At 57.2% G+C, this 17,935-nt stretch overlaps 9 protein-coding genes across 9 annotated transcripts; 3 read left to right on the top strand and 6 right to left on the bottom strand.

Moving 5' to 3' along the window:
• Positions 1-523: 523 nt before the first annotated feature.
• On the bottom strand, positions 524-1,897 carry WHR41_05149 (uncharacterized protein; the record flags this gene model as incomplete). Its single annotated transcript, XM_069373754.1, has 1 exon — positions 524-1,897. One exon carries the CDS (start codon positions 1,895-1,897, stop codon positions 524-526), a length of 1,374 nt encoding a protein of 457 aa, XP_069228854.1.
• A 1,400-nt stretch (positions 1,898-3,297) lies between these two features.
• Positions 3,298-4,857, top strand: WHR41_05148 (uncharacterized protein). The gene is made up of 2 exons (XM_069373753.1): positions 3,298-4,563; positions 4,623-4,857. Exons 1-2 carry the CDS (start codon positions 3,642-3,644, stop codon positions 4,769-4,771), a joined length of 1,071 nt encoding a protein of 356 aa, XP_069228853.1. The 5' UTR covers positions 3,298-3,641; the 3' UTR covers positions 4,772-4,857.
• On the bottom strand, positions 4,723-6,314 carry WHR41_05147 (uncharacterized protein). Its single transcript, XM_069373752.1, has 4 exons — positions 5,562-6,314; positions 5,457-5,515; positions 5,334-5,398; positions 4,723-5,279 (listed from the first exon to the last, which is right to left on the bottom strand). The coding sequence occupies exons 1-4, from the start codon at positions 6,237-6,239 to the stop codon at positions 5,221-5,223; spliced, it is 861 nt and encodes a 286-aa protein (XP_069228862.1). The 5' UTR covers positions 6,240-6,314; the 3' UTR covers positions 4,723-5,220.
• Positions 6,315-6,649: 335 nt separating this feature from the next.
• On the top strand, positions 6,650-8,245 carry WHR41_05146 (uncharacterized protein; the record flags this gene model as incomplete). Its single annotated transcript, XM_069373751.1, has 1 exon — positions 6,650-8,245. The coding sequence occupies one exon, from the start codon at positions 6,650-6,652 to the stop codon at positions 8,243-8,245; it is 1,596 nt and encodes a 531-aa protein (XP_069228861.1).
• A 527-nt stretch (positions 8,246-8,772) lies between these two features.
• Positions 8,773-10,913, bottom strand: PHO85 (Negative regulator of the PHO system). Its single transcript, XM_069373750.1, has 2 exons — positions 10,327-10,913; positions 8,773-10,257 (listed from the first exon to the last, which is right to left on the bottom strand). The coding sequence occupies exons 1-2, from the start codon at positions 10,390-10,392 to the stop codon at positions 9,337-9,339; spliced, it is 987 nt and encodes a 328-aa protein (XP_069228860.1). The 5' UTR covers positions 10,393-10,913; the 3' UTR covers positions 8,773-9,336.
• A 193-nt stretch (positions 10,914-11,106) lies between these two features.
• Positions 11,107-11,950, top strand: tif11 (Eukaryotic translation initiation factor 1A; the record flags this gene model as incomplete). Its single annotated transcript, XM_069373749.1, has 3 exons — positions 11,107-11,347; positions 11,424-11,502; positions 11,601-11,950. Exons 1-3 carry the CDS (start codon positions 11,327-11,329, stop codon positions 11,948-11,950), a joined length of 450 nt encoding a protein of 149 aa, XP_069228859.1. The 5' UTR covers positions 11,107-11,326.
• A 292-nt stretch (positions 11,951-12,242) lies between these two features.
• On the bottom strand, positions 12,243-13,054 carry cyp3 (Peptidyl-prolyl cis-trans isomerase H; the record flags this gene model as incomplete). Its single annotated transcript, XM_069373748.1, has 2 exons — positions 12,243-12,659; positions 12,716-13,054. 2 exons carry the CDS (start codon positions 13,052-13,054, stop codon positions 12,468-12,470), a joined length of 531 nt encoding a protein of 176 aa, XP_069228858.1. The 3' UTR covers positions 12,243-12,467.
• A 630-nt stretch (positions 13,055-13,684) lies between these two features.
• On the bottom strand, positions 13,685-15,527 carry WHR41_05142 (uncharacterized protein; the record flags this gene model as incomplete). The annotated part of the gene is made up of 2 exons (XM_069373747.1): positions 15,129-15,527; positions 13,685-15,073 (listed from the first exon to the last, which is right to left on the bottom strand). Exons 1-2 carry the CDS (start codon positions 15,414-15,416, stop codon positions 13,685-13,687), a joined length of 1,677 nt encoding a protein of 558 aa, XP_069228857.1. The 5' UTR covers positions 15,417-15,527.
• Positions 15,528-16,023: 496 nt separating this feature from the next.
• On the bottom strand, positions 16,024-17,875 carry WHR41_05141 (uncharacterized protein). The gene is made up of 2 exons (XM_069373746.1): positions 16,490-17,875; positions 16,024-16,421 (listed from the first exon to the last, which is right to left on the bottom strand). Exons 1-2 carry the CDS (start codon positions 17,713-17,715, stop codon positions 16,256-16,258), a joined length of 1,392 nt encoding a protein of 463 aa, XP_069228856.1. The 5' UTR covers positions 17,716-17,875; the 3' UTR covers positions 16,024-16,255.
• Between the last annotated feature and the right edge of the window lie 60 nt (positions 17,876-17,935).

The following is a 17,935-nucleotide window of genomic DNA, read 5'->3' as shown; positions in this document are numbered from 1 at the left end:
CTGATTGCTGATTGATTTCTGATTGAGCGCCCACCTGACTGATTTGATTCCTGATTGAGCTTCACCTGATTCTGAATATTCAAGATTCAAGATCTATGGTCCTCACAGCAGCTTTCTCGGATCCGGACTTGTAATCATTGATGTTTCACTGAACTTGCTGATATGTCTCACGTGTTTGTAAAAGGTTTGGAACAAGGTCGCCTGCATAGCCGCCCATGCGATGAAGCTCATGAGCGCCATAAACGCAAACGGAGACTTCGTGCACTGTGGCCCGTTGGACCACGAGCCAGACAACCAGTATCTCAGTGGAACAACCACAATTGAGGCTTCTCGTAGAGGACTGCGGAATCATCACAGGTCTTTGCATCCTCAAAGCTACAAACCGCTAGAAAACAAACAGCGTCAAGCTCTCAGAAGAATAAAAATTGGGGTATTTCGAACGCAAAGACAAAAGATCCGCTGAAACAGTCATCCGCAAACATGCATCAAACAAATGGTCAGCCACACCGTCTACCCGGCGCTCTCACTCGAACAAGTCCTTGCATCCCCAGTGCTGCTCAACGCCAAACTCGCCAGGCGCCTTCCAATCGTCATTCTCGTACGAGAAAATCGCCGTCCTGCCACCCGCAGCCTTCATGATGCTGTCGATCGCAATCTTCTGATCCTCGGCACCAGGAACAGCCATACCATTGGCGCTGCCGAGCGAAGGCCAGCCAGACTCAAGGTTGTAAGCCTGCTTGTCGCCGCCACAGGCCTTGGCCAGGTCGTCGAGCTGCTGGGAAACGAAGTCGCCCGCACCCTCAGCGGAGACATCGGTGTTGAAGAAGGGGTGAATGTTGGCGCCAGCATAGTCGACGGCGGGGCAGAGAATGTCAGCATACTGGGCGAAGGAGCCGGTCACCTCAGAAGTGCCGACCGGGCCCTCGAAGCCCGCAGCGCGGAACTTGGTGCGGACATCGTTGACGAAGTCAGCGAGGCCCTCGGCGGAGGTGTAGCCGTAGAACATGGCTTCGTTACCGGCGACGACCATCTCAACAAGTTCCCACTGATCTTTACCCCAGGCAGTGAGCTCATCAACCTGCGCGTCTGTGTTGCTGCCAATGCCGGATTCGTCGACCCAGATGCCGAGAATCAGTTTCAGGCCTTCCTTAGCAGCAGCGGCGCCGACGTTCTGCGGCCCTGAGCAGTCTGTGGCGTAAAGGCGGACCGCAGTGAAACCCTTTGCTTTGATCCCGGCGACGTCAGAAGCGACTGTTTCGGCGGACTTGCAAGTACCATCGCTGGCGTAGGGGGTGTAGCAGAATGCCCATTTGTTGCCGTTGGATGAAATGGTGCTGTTTGCGCTGGTGGATGAAGGAGCGGCGCTGGACGAAGTGGAGCTCGGACTGGGCTCGACGTAGGAGCTAGATTGAGCGTAGGAGCTAGGCTCAGACTTAGCCGAGGAGGTCACAGTGGCGCTTGACGCGGTGGTGGATACCTTCTTGATGTAGGCCGCAGGTGCTTCGTAAACTGCAGGCTGCTCCGAGGTCGACGCAGCGGGCTCCTCGGACGACGAGTCTCCCTTGCGACGAGGGTGCCAGTCGTCAATAAGCTCTTCTTTAATAGAGGACGCGGACGTGGCGGCAGGCGCGATTGTCTCCCATCCAGCAGATGTGGTCGCCTCGTACTCCCCAAGGTCAGGGACCAGAGTGGGTGCTCCGTACCAGGTGGTGGTGTATGTGTAGCAGCCACAAGAAGAGCCCATAGACTCCGGAGGAGGTGAAGGCTTAGCCGCGTAAGCCGGGTAGTTTTGTTCTTTCTGGTGGAGGTCCAAGTGACGCTTGTGTTCACCATGTTCGGCGTAAGCAGTCGAGACGGCGACAGCAGCCAGAAGCAGGGTTCCACTGATGGTCTTCATTGTGAGGGCCGTGAGGGTTTTTCGCCGCTGAACGAGTGAAGCGATCACACAAAAGAGAACGAATGACTGAGTGAAGAGAAAGACAATTCCTTGCCTGTGATAGGTTGACCAGCACCTGAACGAATGTATGAACGAATGTATGAATGTATGAAGTACGACGAAACAGCGCCGTGTTCGTGGGATCGGGCTACCTTATGGGGGCGCGTGAACGCCAGGCTGGCATGGGGGTGCCATAGCGCTGGCAGGGCCATATCACAAGCTAGATGAGCCGTTAGGGTTAGTGTGCTTGATAGGCTGTTACATGTGAAGTAGGGTCACTAGGGTGTGAGGTTTGGCGGCGGCGTTCGCAACGGCTATCGCAACGGCTGGCGGGCAGAAATTCAAGGGCAATTTCCCGGCGATCATTTTCCAGACTAGGGCGGCAAGTGAAGCGCAACGGCCGACGACGAAGGCGTGAACGCATGTTTGGTCCCACGTTCGGCCCATTCGGCAGGGCAGATCCAGAGACACATGTGCTGGTGCGCTGTCTGGCCGCGGTGATTAGTCCGTCGCCACCCTTGGGTCGGTCGCCGGCTGCGGCAACTCCAGGGCAGGCCAGCGAATACAGGGCGTTTGTCGGTGAGCGTGCCCGTGAGAGCGACAGCTGCAATCTCTCCGTGGTCCCCTTCCGGCAAAATAACACTCTTGGCCATCATATACGGTGTCTGCCGGGCGACCGCTGCGGCACCTCGAGCGGAATCAGGCGCAGGTCCATGTTTATTCTCCGGATCTGCAGGGCCGCGATTTCGGCCTGCTGGTACGCTGGCGAAGAGGCAGTGCTGGGAGAAGTCGCGCAAATAGGGACTTTTAGCTTGTATCATCGGCGTCAGGAATAGACGCACCAAGCGGCCGAGCGCGTGGTGAGACGATGGTGAAGCCGGGGTGTATCAGGCGTGTCAGGGAGCAGGCGAGTGCGTGCGTGAACCCACCACGTGACCGTCCTCTGCCCTCGATATTTCGGCTCCACGCCTGCCGACGCACGGCCCGGCTGCGGCCTGGCCTGCTGAGCCTGCCTGGACCCTGCCAGAGATACTCGCGAGCGGCACCGCAATGGGTTCGGCATCAGTCTGTGGTGGTGCCAACTCGCTGCTGCCCTCAGGCACGCCTGGCCGATCTTTCGGGATATCGATAAGCCTCGGGAGATCTCGAGCTAGACCGGGCGGATGATCGCATTGTGCATTTGTCGATGTTTATTCCCGCCGCGGACCCTGACAGGACGGTATGGAGCAGCTGCGAGACGACGAAAAGCCTTGTGAGGCTCTGCGTTATTGCCGACGAGAATGCGATGCCGCAATTATACGTTGGCATTGGCTCTATCTCATCCCCTCGGCACATTTATAAATCTTGCGCCAGACATTCCAAATATGCATTCTCGTGCTGAATAATTCGCAGCCATCCAGCCCCGCGTGGCCGAAGCCGCTGGAAAATTAAGTCAGCAACTCCCAGTGATGATTCCCGTCCCACCTCCACATCGACCACACAGCCAAACTCTACCCCCACCAAACAAAACCCACCCATTTCCCACTCCAACACCGCCAAAGTGTTCGCCAAAGCCTTCCACCGAGCCGGAGCCTTCCGTCCTCTACGCTCCAGCATCTCCCTCCCCTTCACAGCAGCAACAGCAACAGCCGCAACCGCAGCAGCAGCAACAACCACCTTCTACACCCCACCTTCCGCAGCCTCGATCCTCCAGCAGACCCGCGCCATGCACTCCAAAGTCGTGATCATCGGCTCCGGCCCTGCAGGCCACACAGCCGCCATCTACGCCTCTCGCGCCGACCTCAAGCCCGTCCTCTACGAGGGTTTCCTCGCGCTCGGCATCGCCGCCGGCGGCCAGCTCACGACCACCGACGAAGTCGAGAACTTCCCCGGCTTCACCAAGATTCAGGGCGCGACGCTCATGGACCAGATGCGCGCGCAGAGCGAGGCCTGCGGCACCGAGATCGTCAGCCAGACCGTCGGCAAGATCGACCTGTCGGCGCGGCCGTTCAAGTTCTGGCTCCACCCGATGGGCGACGAGGAGACTCTGGAGGAAGAGACGCACACCGCGGACAGCATCATCATCGCGACGGGCGCGAAGGCCAGGCGTCTGGATCTGCAGGGCGAGGAGAAGTACTGGGGCAACGGCGTGAGCGCGTGCGCGGTGTGCGATGGCAGCCTGCCGATTTTCCGCGAGAAGCCCTTGGTCGTGATTGGCGGTGGTGACTCGGCGGTCGAGGAGGCAATTTACCTGACCAAGAAGGCGTCGAAGGTCACCGTGCTGGTGCGCAGGGACGTGCTCCGCGCGAGCAAGGCGAACGCGCGCCGCCTGACGACCAATCCGAAGGTCGAGGTCAAGTACAACACGCAGGGTGTGGAGATCAAGGGCGAGGAAGGCCCTAGGGGTCTGATGCAGAGCCTGGTGATCAAGAATAACAAGAGCGGCGAGACGGAAGAAATCAAGGCGAACGGTCTGTTCTACGCTGTCGGCCACGACCCTGCGACGCACCTGTTCAAGGGCCAGCTGAAGATGGACGAGGACGGATATCTGATCACCACACCTGGTACTACCGAGACCAGCATCCCTGGTGTGTTCGCCGCTGGTGACGTGCAGGACAAGAAGTACAGGCAAGCTGTCACTTCAGCTGGTGAGTTCATATTCTCAACGTCCAGCCTCTCATTAGCAAATGCTAACCCACTTTTCCAGGTACTGGCTGCATGGCAGCTCTTGAGGCCGAAAAGTTCCTTGCCGAGCAAGAAGGCGAGGACACTCCCGACGCGGACAACGAGGTGAAGAAGGGCAAGCCCGAGGCCAACGGCGAGGTGCCCGAGTACAGGTCGAACCCTTTGCTTTGAGCGACAAAAGTATCTAGATGTGCGGCACAGCATGTTGGGCTATAGAATCTAGACGGAAATTACACGAACGATACTTCAAACAGCAATTCCTTCACTGCCCCATTTGGTATATCATGATATCGAAGCAACGCCAAAGGTACAGGTGAGCGTAGCCAGCGAAGCGGTCTCTGCTGAGCGAATGTATCTCAGAGTACGGTGCAACGAGAAGGATGCACGTCGTCCCAATTGTACGCATCGACGATGATTTGGTTCGAATGCGAGCGCGTCTGCGCCATTGCGCAGCAAATATTTCCATCGTGATTGCTCGCGATCGGAGGGCAGACCGGGCCTTTGAAAGCTGAGGTTGTTGATTTGGTCAATCTTCTGATCCCTGCAGCGTTTTGGGCGACGCCCTCCGCATCATCGATGACTTGGGGGAACGCTAGAGCGAGTGTTACCAGCGGCAAAGCTCAACTTCCAGTGCCGAGGAGCTGGAGCGCACTCTTGAAAGCATCGACAACTTTGACATCTGCGAGGTCACGGTCAGCGTGGGTCCTTCGTAGCGGTAAGAAGCAAAACGTACAATGATGTCTCTTGCTTTCAAGCTCCTCCTCGTGATGGCGGACAAGTGTTGACTGCGTTTTGAGCCTGCGCGTTTGTCAGAACTCCGGCACAGTGGAGAGAAATGCTCCAAAGCATCACTGACCTCTTGAAGCTCCGATCGACCTCGCGAGTGTGACCTGTTTCGGCCCAGACAGAGAAATACTGTGAATGTCAGAAATGAACATGAGTCAATTGAGTGTGCTCATACCCCGCAAAGCTCATTAAACGAGGTATAGATGTCTTGCTCTTGAGCAGCAAAGTCTTGCATATGATGGTGATAGCGCGACTCAAGGTCCTCCCAGTCAAAGGCCTCGATAGCATTCGCAGGCTCATAGAAAATGTCTGTAGGCTCAGGATTCTGGCCTTCTCCTAGATCCTGCTGCCGCCCCGATTTTTCATGGCTACGCTTGCGTGATGGCGCATGCGGAGTCTTCTGGGTTGCCATTTCCGAGGATGGAGCGTGGGGATCATCGTGATCCTGTTCAGCACAAGTGGATTCAGACGGGGCTTCTTCATCAACGTCGTTATCGGTTGTCTGTGGAGGCTGCGCGTAGGTTGCGGTGGCCTTGAAGTTCGGCCGCGATGGGGGTGGCATTGCAGGGTCTGTGATTACACGATCCGCCTTGACTGTTGAAGGCGTCGCGGTGGCGCTCTGTGCGCGAGGGACAAGTGAAGCTCGAGAGGGTACATTGCTCGTCCCTTTATCATCGTGGTCTTGATGCGTATCAGGCATCTCTACCGTAATGTCATGGTTCCTTTGTTCATCATTCGTAGTCTTCTCCATGCTGGCAGAGCTGTTCTTGACCGTTGAGAGTAAGCCAGGAGCATCGGAGTCACTGCCTCCCATTGGAGAAGGCCGCGCTGGGGTCGACGGACTTTCAGCCATCTTTGCTCATTTCGTGATCTTGACCGAGTCACATCATGTTCGATGGTACCTGGTAATAAGGCTGAGACCGCGAAGGTGAAGTCGTGTAGAGCGGGATGGATCCGGGGAAGTCGCGACGCCGGACACGCGGGCCACGCGGGGTCACTTGACAGGGCAAGTCATCCATCACCGGAGCTGGTGACGTGCCTCCCTCGCCGCCTTGAAGCACGCGACATGTACCACTGATGTATCCATCCTACAACCTTCCCGCGTCCTGAGTCTTCTAGCTGTTGGCTTTTCCGCCCCGAGCACAAATACCAGAATCCCTTTGTCCAAGCGCTCTACCATATAGACCGTCCACTAACACAACATGATACGGCTGAAGTATCCGCCCTCCCGCGAGCGATCATCAACAAGCGCATTGCCCTAAAATGGATTGCAACATCTGCGCCAGATCTTTTGATCGATCCCGAAAGCCGCTGTGCACCACTTGTGCGCAAGTCTCCGTCTATGAGCCGCGTATACGCCAAGTCACCGGTCTCCTCGAGCGTGAGAACTACCACACGCACTCTGAAGCAATCGTCCGACCTGGCAACGACGGTGTCCTCGCTGCCTTGTCCCAAGATGCTGATTGGGATGCCATCACAAATGCCGTCAAGAAGCACAGCTCCGAGCGGGCCCAGGCCGAACAGGAGAGGGTCGAGGCCCGAATTGCTGCCATCACGGAGCAAGCAGACTCCCTGCGAAAGCAGATGGAGGATTACAGGAGCTATATACGGGATGTCAAGCGGAAGAACGAGGAGCGCCGCCAGGAGATCACGACCGAGCAGAAAGAATTGGCGAGCAGACGACCGCAAGTCTTGACTCCAGTTGAGAGCGCCCAGCAGAAGGCGGCACATCGAGCCGAAAGAGTACACACGAAGACTGTGGACGCTCGGGCTTACATATGCAGGCATTCCTCCAGTCTGAATGGCGTACACCAACTTCGAGACATACATGGCAAACATACCGGCCGCTATCAGCTCAACGGACTCGTCTTGCCGAATCTGAAGGAGCTAAATTCTCCGGTAGACGATGCAGGTGGATTTCCATATGGGAAAGGCTCAGACGGCACCAATTTCGAGCATCATGCGCACGTCAACGCGTGCTTGGACAACGTTTGCCATCTACTTGGCGTGTGGTGCCACTACCTCTCCATACGGCTTCCCGCAGAGATCATCTTGCCACACTCTGACTTCCCTCATTCTGCTATCTTGCCAGAGAAGTCATCCTACAAGGCCACCAATCTACCCTATCCAACGCCTCTGGCGAGTCACCCGTCAAGCCCATCAGCATCCCGGCTTCTGCAAGAGCAGCGCAATCTCCCACGTCCACGCTTATTGCACCTGGACCGACCCCTGTCTCGCCTAGCCAAAGAAGACCCCAAGACATTTGGCCTTTTCGTCGAAGGCACCATGCTACTTGCCTGGGATGTTGCCTGGCTGTGTCGCTCGCAAGGCATTGCAACGATCAATACATTCGACGAGATCTGCGACATCGGGCGCAACATCTGGCTGCTCTCGCTCGCGCAGCAGAAAGAGGGCTCGCGACGCGTTCGCGAACGCGACCGCAAATCACGCTCCAGTACCGATGAGCCTCTCCATCCAGCGGCCGCCTTCGGCATGTTCAGCCACGGCAACCTGGGGCATTCCCTGGCCGGTCATGAAGGCGCCGCACTCCTGGCCGACTGGCGGCTCTCGCAACCACACCGGCCGATAGACAAGCTGCGGAACCATCTGCTGACCGATATCACTGGTGCAGAGTGGGACGTGTTGGACGAGGAAGACTACGCCGATTCGCAGAATGCAGGAGTGGATGGCGGTGAGATCGCGGCCAGCACTGTGCTGGTGGGCGGAGCACAGCGCAGGGCTCTGGGGGATCAGCATCCAGCTATGAGCGTGATGAGTGTCGCATCGCATGCCGAGCGGCCGAGAGGGGAGAGTGGTTGGATGAAAGTTAGGGACAGAGGTGCGGGTGGGGTAACGTGACGACGTAATTGAGATCAGGGCACCCATACAGGCAGTCTTGGCCAAGATGGTGTTTCCCAGCTTTGGGCAATATACCTAAAAGGTTATAAAGGAGCCTCGGTTAGTGTCCAACAAGTGACTCCATACCTATTCTACCAAGGAAATAAGAGTATTTACAGCAATGCTTTCAAACGACCCTGGCATAAATCCAAACCTGGCTGGACCATAGCCTCTAGTTCGCCTGAGAAGAATGCCTGATACAGACTGAAAATGCACTCCAGGTCCCTGACGTACCTTGACATTAGAATCGCGTGCCACGTGTTTCGAAAAAGTCGTCAAGCAGGCCAGCAGGGCATCGTACAGCTTCCCGGCCTCTATCTAGTGAAGATCACATTCGCAAAATCTGTAGGAACTGGAGGTTACATATAAGCCGCTTGAACGCAATAGTAGTATCTCCAACTTGTTAGTTTCAACCATATCACCGTACTGCCAGAGCTCATGGAATCCTAACGCTTACTACCCGGTGTGAGAGCCTACTACTAGCCAAGCAATGAATCTTCGACCACATGATGAACGCCCTTCAGGAAGAATCCGACCTGGACTGCTTGAAAAGGGCCTTGCTTGCCTAATCACACATGAGCCACATACTACCTTACAGAAACCATCGGTGATGCTCTCATTCAGTTTTGTGTGTCGCTGCTGGTGCTTTCCTGAAATTGAGTTGGTCTGTTCTTGTGCCATAGGATATGCTAAGACAACATACACGACCTTTCTCTTCATTCGGAGTAGACATGATCCGTATTCGTCTCATCATCGTTGCCCTTCCAATAGTCTTCTACGCCGCAAAACGCCTATGCTATACCCTTTCAATCAAAGAATGGCCCACCACCCTGACATCCCTTCCATCTGACCCCCAGACACGCTCAGTCGTCTCGGCACCTCATGAAATCTTCCATGCGCTTGATCTCCGCAGCAACTTTGCGCTGGAGCTCCAAGTCTTCCTCGCACTTCACCTCATAATCATCCTCGCACTTGACCTTGGTCCCGTCTTCGCATTTGACCTCGACTCCTCCCTCGCGCTTGATCTCTTGGCTTTCTCCGCGCTTGATCCCCTAGTACACGCGCTGCTGCTGCCCCTGCTGACCGCCAACAACCGACGAAGAACCAAAGTTGTTCTGCGAAGACGCTCCACTACGGGCATTCAGCTCCGCGAACCAAGGGTGTGCCAGCGCCTGGTGTGCCGAGCAGCGCATCTCGGGTCGCATCTGCAGCATCTGGCCAAGCAGCTGCAGGCCCAGGCTGTCGACTTGCGGCAGGATGGCGCGCAGCTCTTGCGTCGCGTACACGGGCCACGTCGGCTTGTACTCGGGAAAGGCGCTGATGCCCGGCCAGGAGCGTTCCGAGGGTGTGCCCATCAGGCGGAAGATCTTCAGCAGCTGGTCTTCGTTCGTTGTGCCAGGGAAGAGTGGCCGGCCGGTAAACATTTCTGCCATGATGCAGCCTGCACTCCAGATATCGATGCTTGTATTGTACGTGCGGCTACCGAGCAGGACGTCCGGTGCACGGTACCAGAGGGTGACGACTTCGTTTGAGAAGGTGTTAACTGGAATTCCGAAGGCGCGGGCGAGGCCGAAGTCGGCGAGTTTCAGTTGGCCATGGTTATTGATGAGCAAGTTCTGAGGCTTCAGGTCGCGGTGCAGGACGCGGTTGTCGTGGCAGAATGCAATGCCGCGCAGCAGCTGCCACATGAAGCTCTTGATCGTGGCGGGCTCGAGGGAACCACGGACGCCGGTCGAAGTGTTGGTGTACGAGTCCATGTACTTCTTCAAGTCCTTGTCCATGTACTCGAACACGAGCATGAGCTTGTTCTCGGTGTGAATTACATCGTAGAGGCTGACAATGTTCTCGTGCTTAAGCTCTTTCATGAGCGAGATCTCGCGGATGGCGGTGCTGGGTGTTCCCTCTTCGCTGTCAAGATGGATCTCCTTGAGGGCGACGAATGCGCCGGTCTGGCCATTGCGGCCTTTGAATACCTAGAGGGAAAGGAGTCAGGGTTGCTGACTCGGTTGGGTGATTTGAGATGACAAGACAAGACGGCATACCGTAGCATATGTGCCCTCGCCAAGCTTCTCAAGCTGCTGGAAACTACTCGGATGACGCTTGTCCATGGCTTCTATCCTGTGTCCTCCGCCGAGAGAGCGCACACTGATGTTGCTGTCTGTCCGGTTGTTGGCCCCAAGGGATCCTACAGCAAGAGTGCCGACGTGGGTGGGATGCAGTCGGATCTGATGCGGCTCCTTGCGAGTATACTTGGGGTCCCAGAGGATGTCGCGCGAGGTGGTGAGCTGGTTCGCGATTGTCAGGGGGGAGGACGGCGGCTGGGCGGCGTTGGTTGTGTTATTGCTGGGTTGAGAGGAGCCACTACTATTAGGGTGGGTGCTGGATCGAGCGGTGGTGGGGCGCGGGGTTGAGGAGGCCGTTGTGAGGGCGGTGGGAGGGTGAGGGAGCGGCGCGCTCGAGGGTGGTGGAGGTGAACGAGAGGTTCGCTTGAGCAATAGACGGAGTGAAGCAGTGTCCGGGACGGCAAGTGGGCATCTGAGAGCTACAAGGGGTGCGGGCGGTGGTGCGGTTTGCAGGATATGATAGGCGTGACTGGCGATCTGATACAAGGTACACCACTTCACGCTGCGACTGGCTGTCCGAGCAATAAGCGTGTAGGCGCGCGGCAGGCGCGGCAGCAGCCGCTCAGGCAGGAACAAGGCATTCAGGCTGTCCGCCCGTGTGCGCCCGACGCGCCTGCAACAGCCTTCCCGCCACGCCCGCGTGCCAGGCTCTTTCTGCCTGACCCTGCCTTTCTGCCTGACGCAACGCGCTCTTTGTGAAATTTCGCCGCCCACCCCGCCACTGGCAGGCGCTTGCAGTGCGTGCAGCCAGGTCCCGCAGCCAGCGAGTGTGTCATACACCCGTTACTTAACCTACCCACCTTTCCCTCACCATCGCACCCCACCACACAACCTACACCACCCAACACCTCTCTTCCTCCTTCTCCCCAGGCAACGAAGCCGCACTACCACACCACTCACCACCGGCCACTCCGCCGCCATGCCCAAGAACAAGGGAAAGGTGCGTCATCCCACACCCACCCCACACCCCGCCAGACCGCGGCCACCACCACAAATGCTAACTCCGTCGACTGCAGGGCGGTAAGAACCGCAGAAGAGGAAAGAACGAGAACGACAACGAGAAGCGTGAACTCACCTTCAAGGAGGAGGGCCAGGGTACGTCTTGACATCCTGTCGTCGCCGTTGCCGACGCGAAACGTCGATCATCGGTTCATCACACCCGACGAAGACACACCGCTGACTGTCCACTCCAGAGTATGCCCAGGTCGTGAAGATGCTTGGTAACGGTCGCCTCGAGGCCGCCTGCTTCGACGGCAGCAAACGTCTCGCACACATCCGCGGCAAGCTGCGAAAGAAGGTCTGGATCAACCAGGGCGACATCATTCTGCTGTCCCTCCGTGAATACCAGGACGAGAAGGGCGACGTCATCCTCAAGTACTCCGCCGACGAGGCCCGTTCGCTCAAGGCCTACGGCGAGCTGCCCGAGACTGCCAAGATCAACGAGACCGACACCTACGGCGGCGAGGAGGAGGGTGGCATCGGCTTCGACTTCGGCGAGGACGACAGCGACAGCGACGGCGAGATCGACGTCGACGACATTTGAGTGGGCGTTCTGACTTTCACTTGGATGATGTTGTGCGTCGGGCGCTGGATGCATGCGGAACGAATACCTTACTGCCGACCAGGTGCGCTCTGGACAAAAAGAAAAGGAGGAGGCAGTTCGATGCCCCTTCTTCTCACCACCATTGCCGCATATGACACTCCTGGCCAATTGACGATACCAGCGCGTGTGCGCCGACTGTTGGGCCTCTGCTGTTCATGACCCTTCGAAAAATCTTGCATGAGGGGGCGTATTCACGTTAGCTATGAGAATCAAGATCAAAAGAATTTGTGCATTCGGTTTCTTTGTTCACTTTCTTTTTATCGTGTCGATGATCTGTCTCGTCGTGTTCAACTGCAGCGCACTGTGATGAGGCGGTGAGAATACTTCGGATGCTGCAGCCAGAAATATGAAATCGGATTGAGCTCAGTCAATTGTCAATCTTCTCACCATGTGTATCTCGACATAGTCAGGAGCCACTCTATCACGTCTCTCATGCTTCGTATGAGACTTGTCCGCCTCACATCTCTCCACACTGCGCGACCACAACCTCCTGCACAGGCCTCTCGTCGCGCGTGCGCACATTCTCGATCTTGCGCACGACGTCCAGGCCATCGACCACGCGCCCAAACACCACGTGCTTCCCGTCCAGGTGTGGCGCCGGAGCGGTCAGGATGAAGAACTGGCAGCCGTTGGTGTTGGGACCCGAGTTCTGCACGTAGCATTAGCACACGAGACGACGAAGAAGAAACCGAACAAAGAACGTACCGCCATACTGAGCACTCCCACCCCATCATGCCTGCCCTTGAACCCCTCGTCCGCGAAACTCCTGGTCCCGTAGATCGTCGCGCTGCCCGTGCCATCGCCGTTCACGAAGTCCCCGCCCTGCACCATGAAGTCCTTGATCACGCGGTGGAAGCGCGCGCCCTTGTAGCCCTGCGGCCGGCCGAGGTGGTTCTTGTGCTCGCCCGTACAAAATTGCCGGAAGTTCTCCGCCGTGCGAGGCACGCTGTCGGCGTGCAGTTCCATCTTGATCCGCCCGAGGGGCTCGCCGCCGAGTGTTATGTCGAAAAATACGACGGGGTTGGGAGGCGTTGGTTCAGTCATGGTGAATTTGAGTTGATCTTTTGGAGGTTTGGTAACTGACAACAGTAAGGTAGGTAGGCTGCTTCGCCTGCGTCAACGCTTTGTTGTGTGAGGGATCACCGCGGTTCAGTATCGGAAAGTTTCCAGGCACATCGGGCCAAATGCTATTAGTATTATGAAAGCCTCCAATTACTGGTTTTTGTAATTTCCGATGTGAAAAAGTGATGGAAGATACTACCCTCTGCTGTAGACTTTCAAGGCTGCTTATCATCCGTTCGGAGAGTGTGTCGCCTGCAAGCACGGTTGCCGTCCACTTTCTAGGGTTAGGGTTAGGGTGAAAATATAATGCTGATTGAATATTTCTGTATTACCATCCGTCACTGACTTCCTGAAAATGGTTTCTCGGCGAAGAGCCTAACACAAGCGAGGCAACAATTTTCAGATGCGTGGTGAACGTCCTTGAGCAAATTTTCACCCTGCACTGTCTGGAAAGGCGTTGCTCTATCACAGCGGACAGCACCAGCCCTCGTGCGGGATACTTGATCAAGGTGATTGTGCATCAATTGCATTCAAGGCTCATATAGCATAATCCTATCATCTATGTCACATCATATCCCTCCAAAAGACGCCATTTAGCTGTCCACCAACACTCTACAAAATCTTCTCCTTAACATACAGATCCACATACTCGTCCACAGGCATCTTGTACAGCGCAGCGGGGTCGTTGGCAAGATCGACCAGCTTCTTGACGTGGCTCTCGCTGAAGTGCGGCGCGAGGTGCTTCTGGAACTTCTTCATGATCTCCGGCTTAGCCTCCTCGCGACGCAGGCGGTGGCCCAGTGGCGCCTCGACGACCTCCTCGTCCAGGACCGTGCCGTCCTTCAGCTTGACGGTGAGAGCGTTGGCGATGGTGCGCTTCTCCGGGTCGTGGTAATCCTTGGTGAACTGCGGGTCCTCGACGCAAGAGATGCGCTTGCGGAGGGACTCGACGAGCTCGGAAGTGGCGGCTTCGGAGCCGTCGACGTAGTCCTCGGCGGTCAGGCGGTTGAAAGCGAACATGGTGGCGACCATGTACTGGACGCAGTGGTCACGGTCGGCGAAGTTGTCCATGGGCTTGAGCTGCTTGTCGATGATGCGGATGCAGGCTTCGTGGGTGCGGTTCTGCACGCTCTCGATGTCGGCGGCGGACTTGCCCATGGCGGCGAGCTTCTTGTTCAGGCGTTGGGCGGCCTCGATGGCGGTCTGCGAGTGGAACTCGGCCGGGTAGGAGACCTTGAAGAGCACGTTCTCCATGACGTAGGAGCCGTAGGGGCGCTGGAAGTCGAACTTCTTGCCGTGGAAGTTGACGTCGTAGAAGCCCCAAGTCGGGGCGGAGAGGACGGTGGCCATGCCACCCTCGCCGGCCATGACCTTGAGGCAGACGTTGACGGCGCGCTCGCAGGCGTCACCGGCGGCCCAGGACTTGCGGGACATGGTGTTGGGGGAGTGGCGGTAGGTGCGCATGGCCTGGCCGTCGACCCAAGCCTGGGAGATGGCGTCGCGGGTCTGGGCCTCGGACAGACCGAGCATCTGGGAGACGACGGCGGCAGAGGCGACCTTGACGTTGACGACGTGGTCGAGGCCGACCTTGTTGAAGCTGTTCTCGAGGGCGAGGCAGCCCTGGATTTCGTGGGCCTTGACCATGGCGACGAGCACGTCCTTGACGCTGAAAGTGGCGCCGTTGCCGACCTTCTTGCCGCCAGCCTTGTTGGAGCGGTTCATCCAGTCGGCGACTGCGAGGATGGCACCGAGGTTGTCGGACGGGTGGCCCCACTCAGCGGCGAGCCAGCAGTCGTTGAAGTCGAGCCAGCGGATCATTGCACCGATGTTGAAGGCACCGCGCACGGGATCAAGCTGGTAGGGTGTGCCGAGAACTTTTGTGCCATTGGGGACGGTGGTGCCCTCGACGACGGGACCGAGCAGCTTGGTGCAGTGGGGGAATTCGAGGGCCTTGAGACCGCAGCCGAGGGTGTCGAGGAAGACGAAGCGAGCGGTATCGATCTAAAGGAGGGTGAGTTAGCAGTGAGTCAGTCAAGAAAAAATCGTCACAACGTACAGCCAGCTCAGAATCGATGTTGTAGTTGTGGATGTAGGAGGCCATGTCGACGATTTCCTGGTCATACTGGGCGGGCGGGGCGGGCGACGCAAAGGCGTCACCGGCGGAGGCTTGGACCATTGTGGTAGAGAATGTGCGGGCGGTGTTGAGGCGTTGTTGGAGGAGGGAGGAGGAATTGAGGGCGTGGTGTTGAGCTAACCGCGAGCTGCAGAGTGGAGCTCTGGGGCCGGCTCTGGCGATGCTTCTCGAGGCGGCGCGGGCGACGCTGCGGCTGGCGATGAAGCTCATGTCTGGTGGGTTGGAGGTGGAGGAGGAGAGACGACGGCCAGCGGAGCGATGCGGTGCCTCAATGGCAGATGGTCGGGAAGACGCGCGGTGTGCGCGAGAGTAAATGGCCGTCTATGCCGAGCGGTAACGGACGGCTCTGGGGAGCTTGTGGAGTGACGGCGGGGGGTGTTGGCCGAGGTACAGCGCAGCATCATCGCCTGCGCTTGGATCGCGGCGACGACCGTGGCGTCCTCTGCGAAACACCTCCCCACTATCCCCGAGACCCATTGGCGTCCACATCCTCTGCGCCGAACGAGGCTTTGCTGTGCCTTTTGGGGATAAGCAATACCTCTCGCAGGAGTCCGATTTGTTGCCGTGGTGGCGTCCTCGCCGTGTGGTATCGAAGCCGATCTTTTGGTCGAGCCTGCGATATCGGCGGAGATCTGATATCTAAGAAACCATCACTGTCGACGGAGCATCGATATCGTGACCACGGAATGGTTCGTCACATTAGGTATTTCTCATCTAGAAGTTTGGAGGCTTTGGAAGACCACCACGCGTTCTAGTATAGTCGATGTTTTAGGTAAGCTCTCTGGGTAACACTTCGCTTTCAATAGTCACGAAAAGATAGCACGTCACAATTCCCCTTCCTTTTAGAGAATGAGGTATCTAGAGATCACCCTCAGAAAAAAAAAACTTTCCGATCTATCTCAGCCTGCGCATGAATATGCAATTTCCAGGAACTCCGTCATCCTCCAGCCGATGGCTTGCTATGCAAGTCAAACCCATGAGCCAAACAACAGGTAGACCGTACCTGTATCATCATCTACATATGCTGCTCAAAAAAACCAGAAGCACAATCACTTGAATCTCTGTTGCATCCGAATCCTGTTCCTCGTGACCTGATCATCAGCCTCGTCAGCCTTGCCCGAGATGCGATCGAGCTGTGCGTTCTGGCTCTCCAGCACGTCGCCGATGACTCTGCTGGCCATGCCGACGCGCTTGACAGTGTGGCCTATGCGGTCCCTAAAAGAGTCAGATGGTCAGCAAAAGCACACTTCCGTGGGACGTTCAGTACTGGGACAAGAACTAACAGGTTTGCATCCAACTCATCCTCCATCTCATCGTCCTCGCTGTCCGCATCAAACTGATACTTCGACCGCTGCAGCAAGCTTGCCTTCTGCTGCTGCTGTGCCCTGTTGGAATTGATACCCTTCTCGCCCTGCGCCACGCGCTGCTGGTCAGCGTATTTGTGCGCGCGAGTAACCTCCTCGATCTTCTTGTTCTGGTGGTGGCGCTCCATCTCGAGATCGTGGTCCCTGTTAAGCCTCTTTTCCCTGTTGCCGCGCTCACCGCGCACGGGCATGAACATGGTCGTGTTGGCAACGTTGTCGAGGACGCGGATCTTCTTATCAGCCGTCTTGGCCTGCACGTTGGCGCTGTCCAGGTTCTTCTCGGCGTTGTGGAAGCTCTCGCCCTGGCGGCCGATGTTGCCGATGATGTTGGTAGCTAGCTGATCGAGGTTATCGGCGGTACCGACGAGGCGGCGAGTAGTATTGACGTCCTCCCGCTTGAGCTGGTTCATCTCCTGCTTCGCGGCATTGACCTCCTGATCTTCCTCCTCTTGCGCGCTCAAGCCTGGCCCGTAACCACCAGGCATCTCAGTAGAATCGAACCCGCCGCTCGAGAACCCGCCCGAGTTGCCATAGCTCGTGTCCTGACTCTCTTCCTGCGGTGGCGGCCGCTGCTGCTGAGCGCGCTTCGCCGCGTCGCCAAAGAGCTCGTTCCTTCCAGCTTCCGTGCCCATAGTCTCCTGGCTATTGCTGCGACCCAGACCGCCGTAGCCACCAGCGCCCCTCGAGCTCGAAGAAGGCCCGCCGTAAGGGTTCTCACCGTATCCACCTCCCTGGCCATAACTGCTCTGTCCGTATCCTCCATTGCTAGGGGGAGCCCTCGGCGGCCCACCACCATACCCTCCCGGCGGCACGGGGCTCTTATCCCTCGAGAACTGTCCAGGGCCGGAGTAACTAGGCGGCGGGCCGCCTTTCTCGCTGCCGTTCAAGCTCATGCTGTTGAAAGAGCCGGTTGGAGGCGAAGAGAGGTTGCTTTGGCTTTTAGGGGCGTATGGATCATTTTGGCTGCTCTGGTTGGCGTAGGGGTTCGAACCGCCCGATGGAGGGGGCGGGGCGGCGTAGGGGTTGGCGGATGAGGGAGCGGGTGAGGAGCTTTTGCTAGATTTTGAGCGACCGCCGAAGAGGGAGCGTTTCTGGGCGTCGAGGTCTTCGCCGCCTTTATCTTTCCTGCCGATTCCGAAGGGCATGGCGGGCAGTGGTGTGAGTGTTGCTGAGGGTGATTACCAGGGGCCTTCCAGTAGTGAAGTACTATATTCCTGCTGGAAGATGTCGGAAGGGGCAAGTTGGTGTTTGAAGGTCAGTATCAGATTGACAGCGGTATGATCTGAATCTATTTTCAGGAGAATGGTGAGACGGCCTAGCGAGTTTAGGAGCGAGTGGTGCGAGCAACGCAACCGCAGGTGGCGG

This window comes from Cladosporium halotolerans (assembly GCF_011745625.1).
Source record: "Cladosporium halotolerans strain TM138-S3 chromosome Unknown Sca17, whole genome shotgun sequence".
In the NCBI taxonomy this organism is placed as follows: Eukaryota; Fungi; Ascomycota; class Dothideomycetes; order Cladosporiales; family Cladosporiaceae; genus Cladosporium; species Cladosporium halotolerans.
This window is presented reverse-complemented; position numbering and strand designations above follow the sequence as displayed.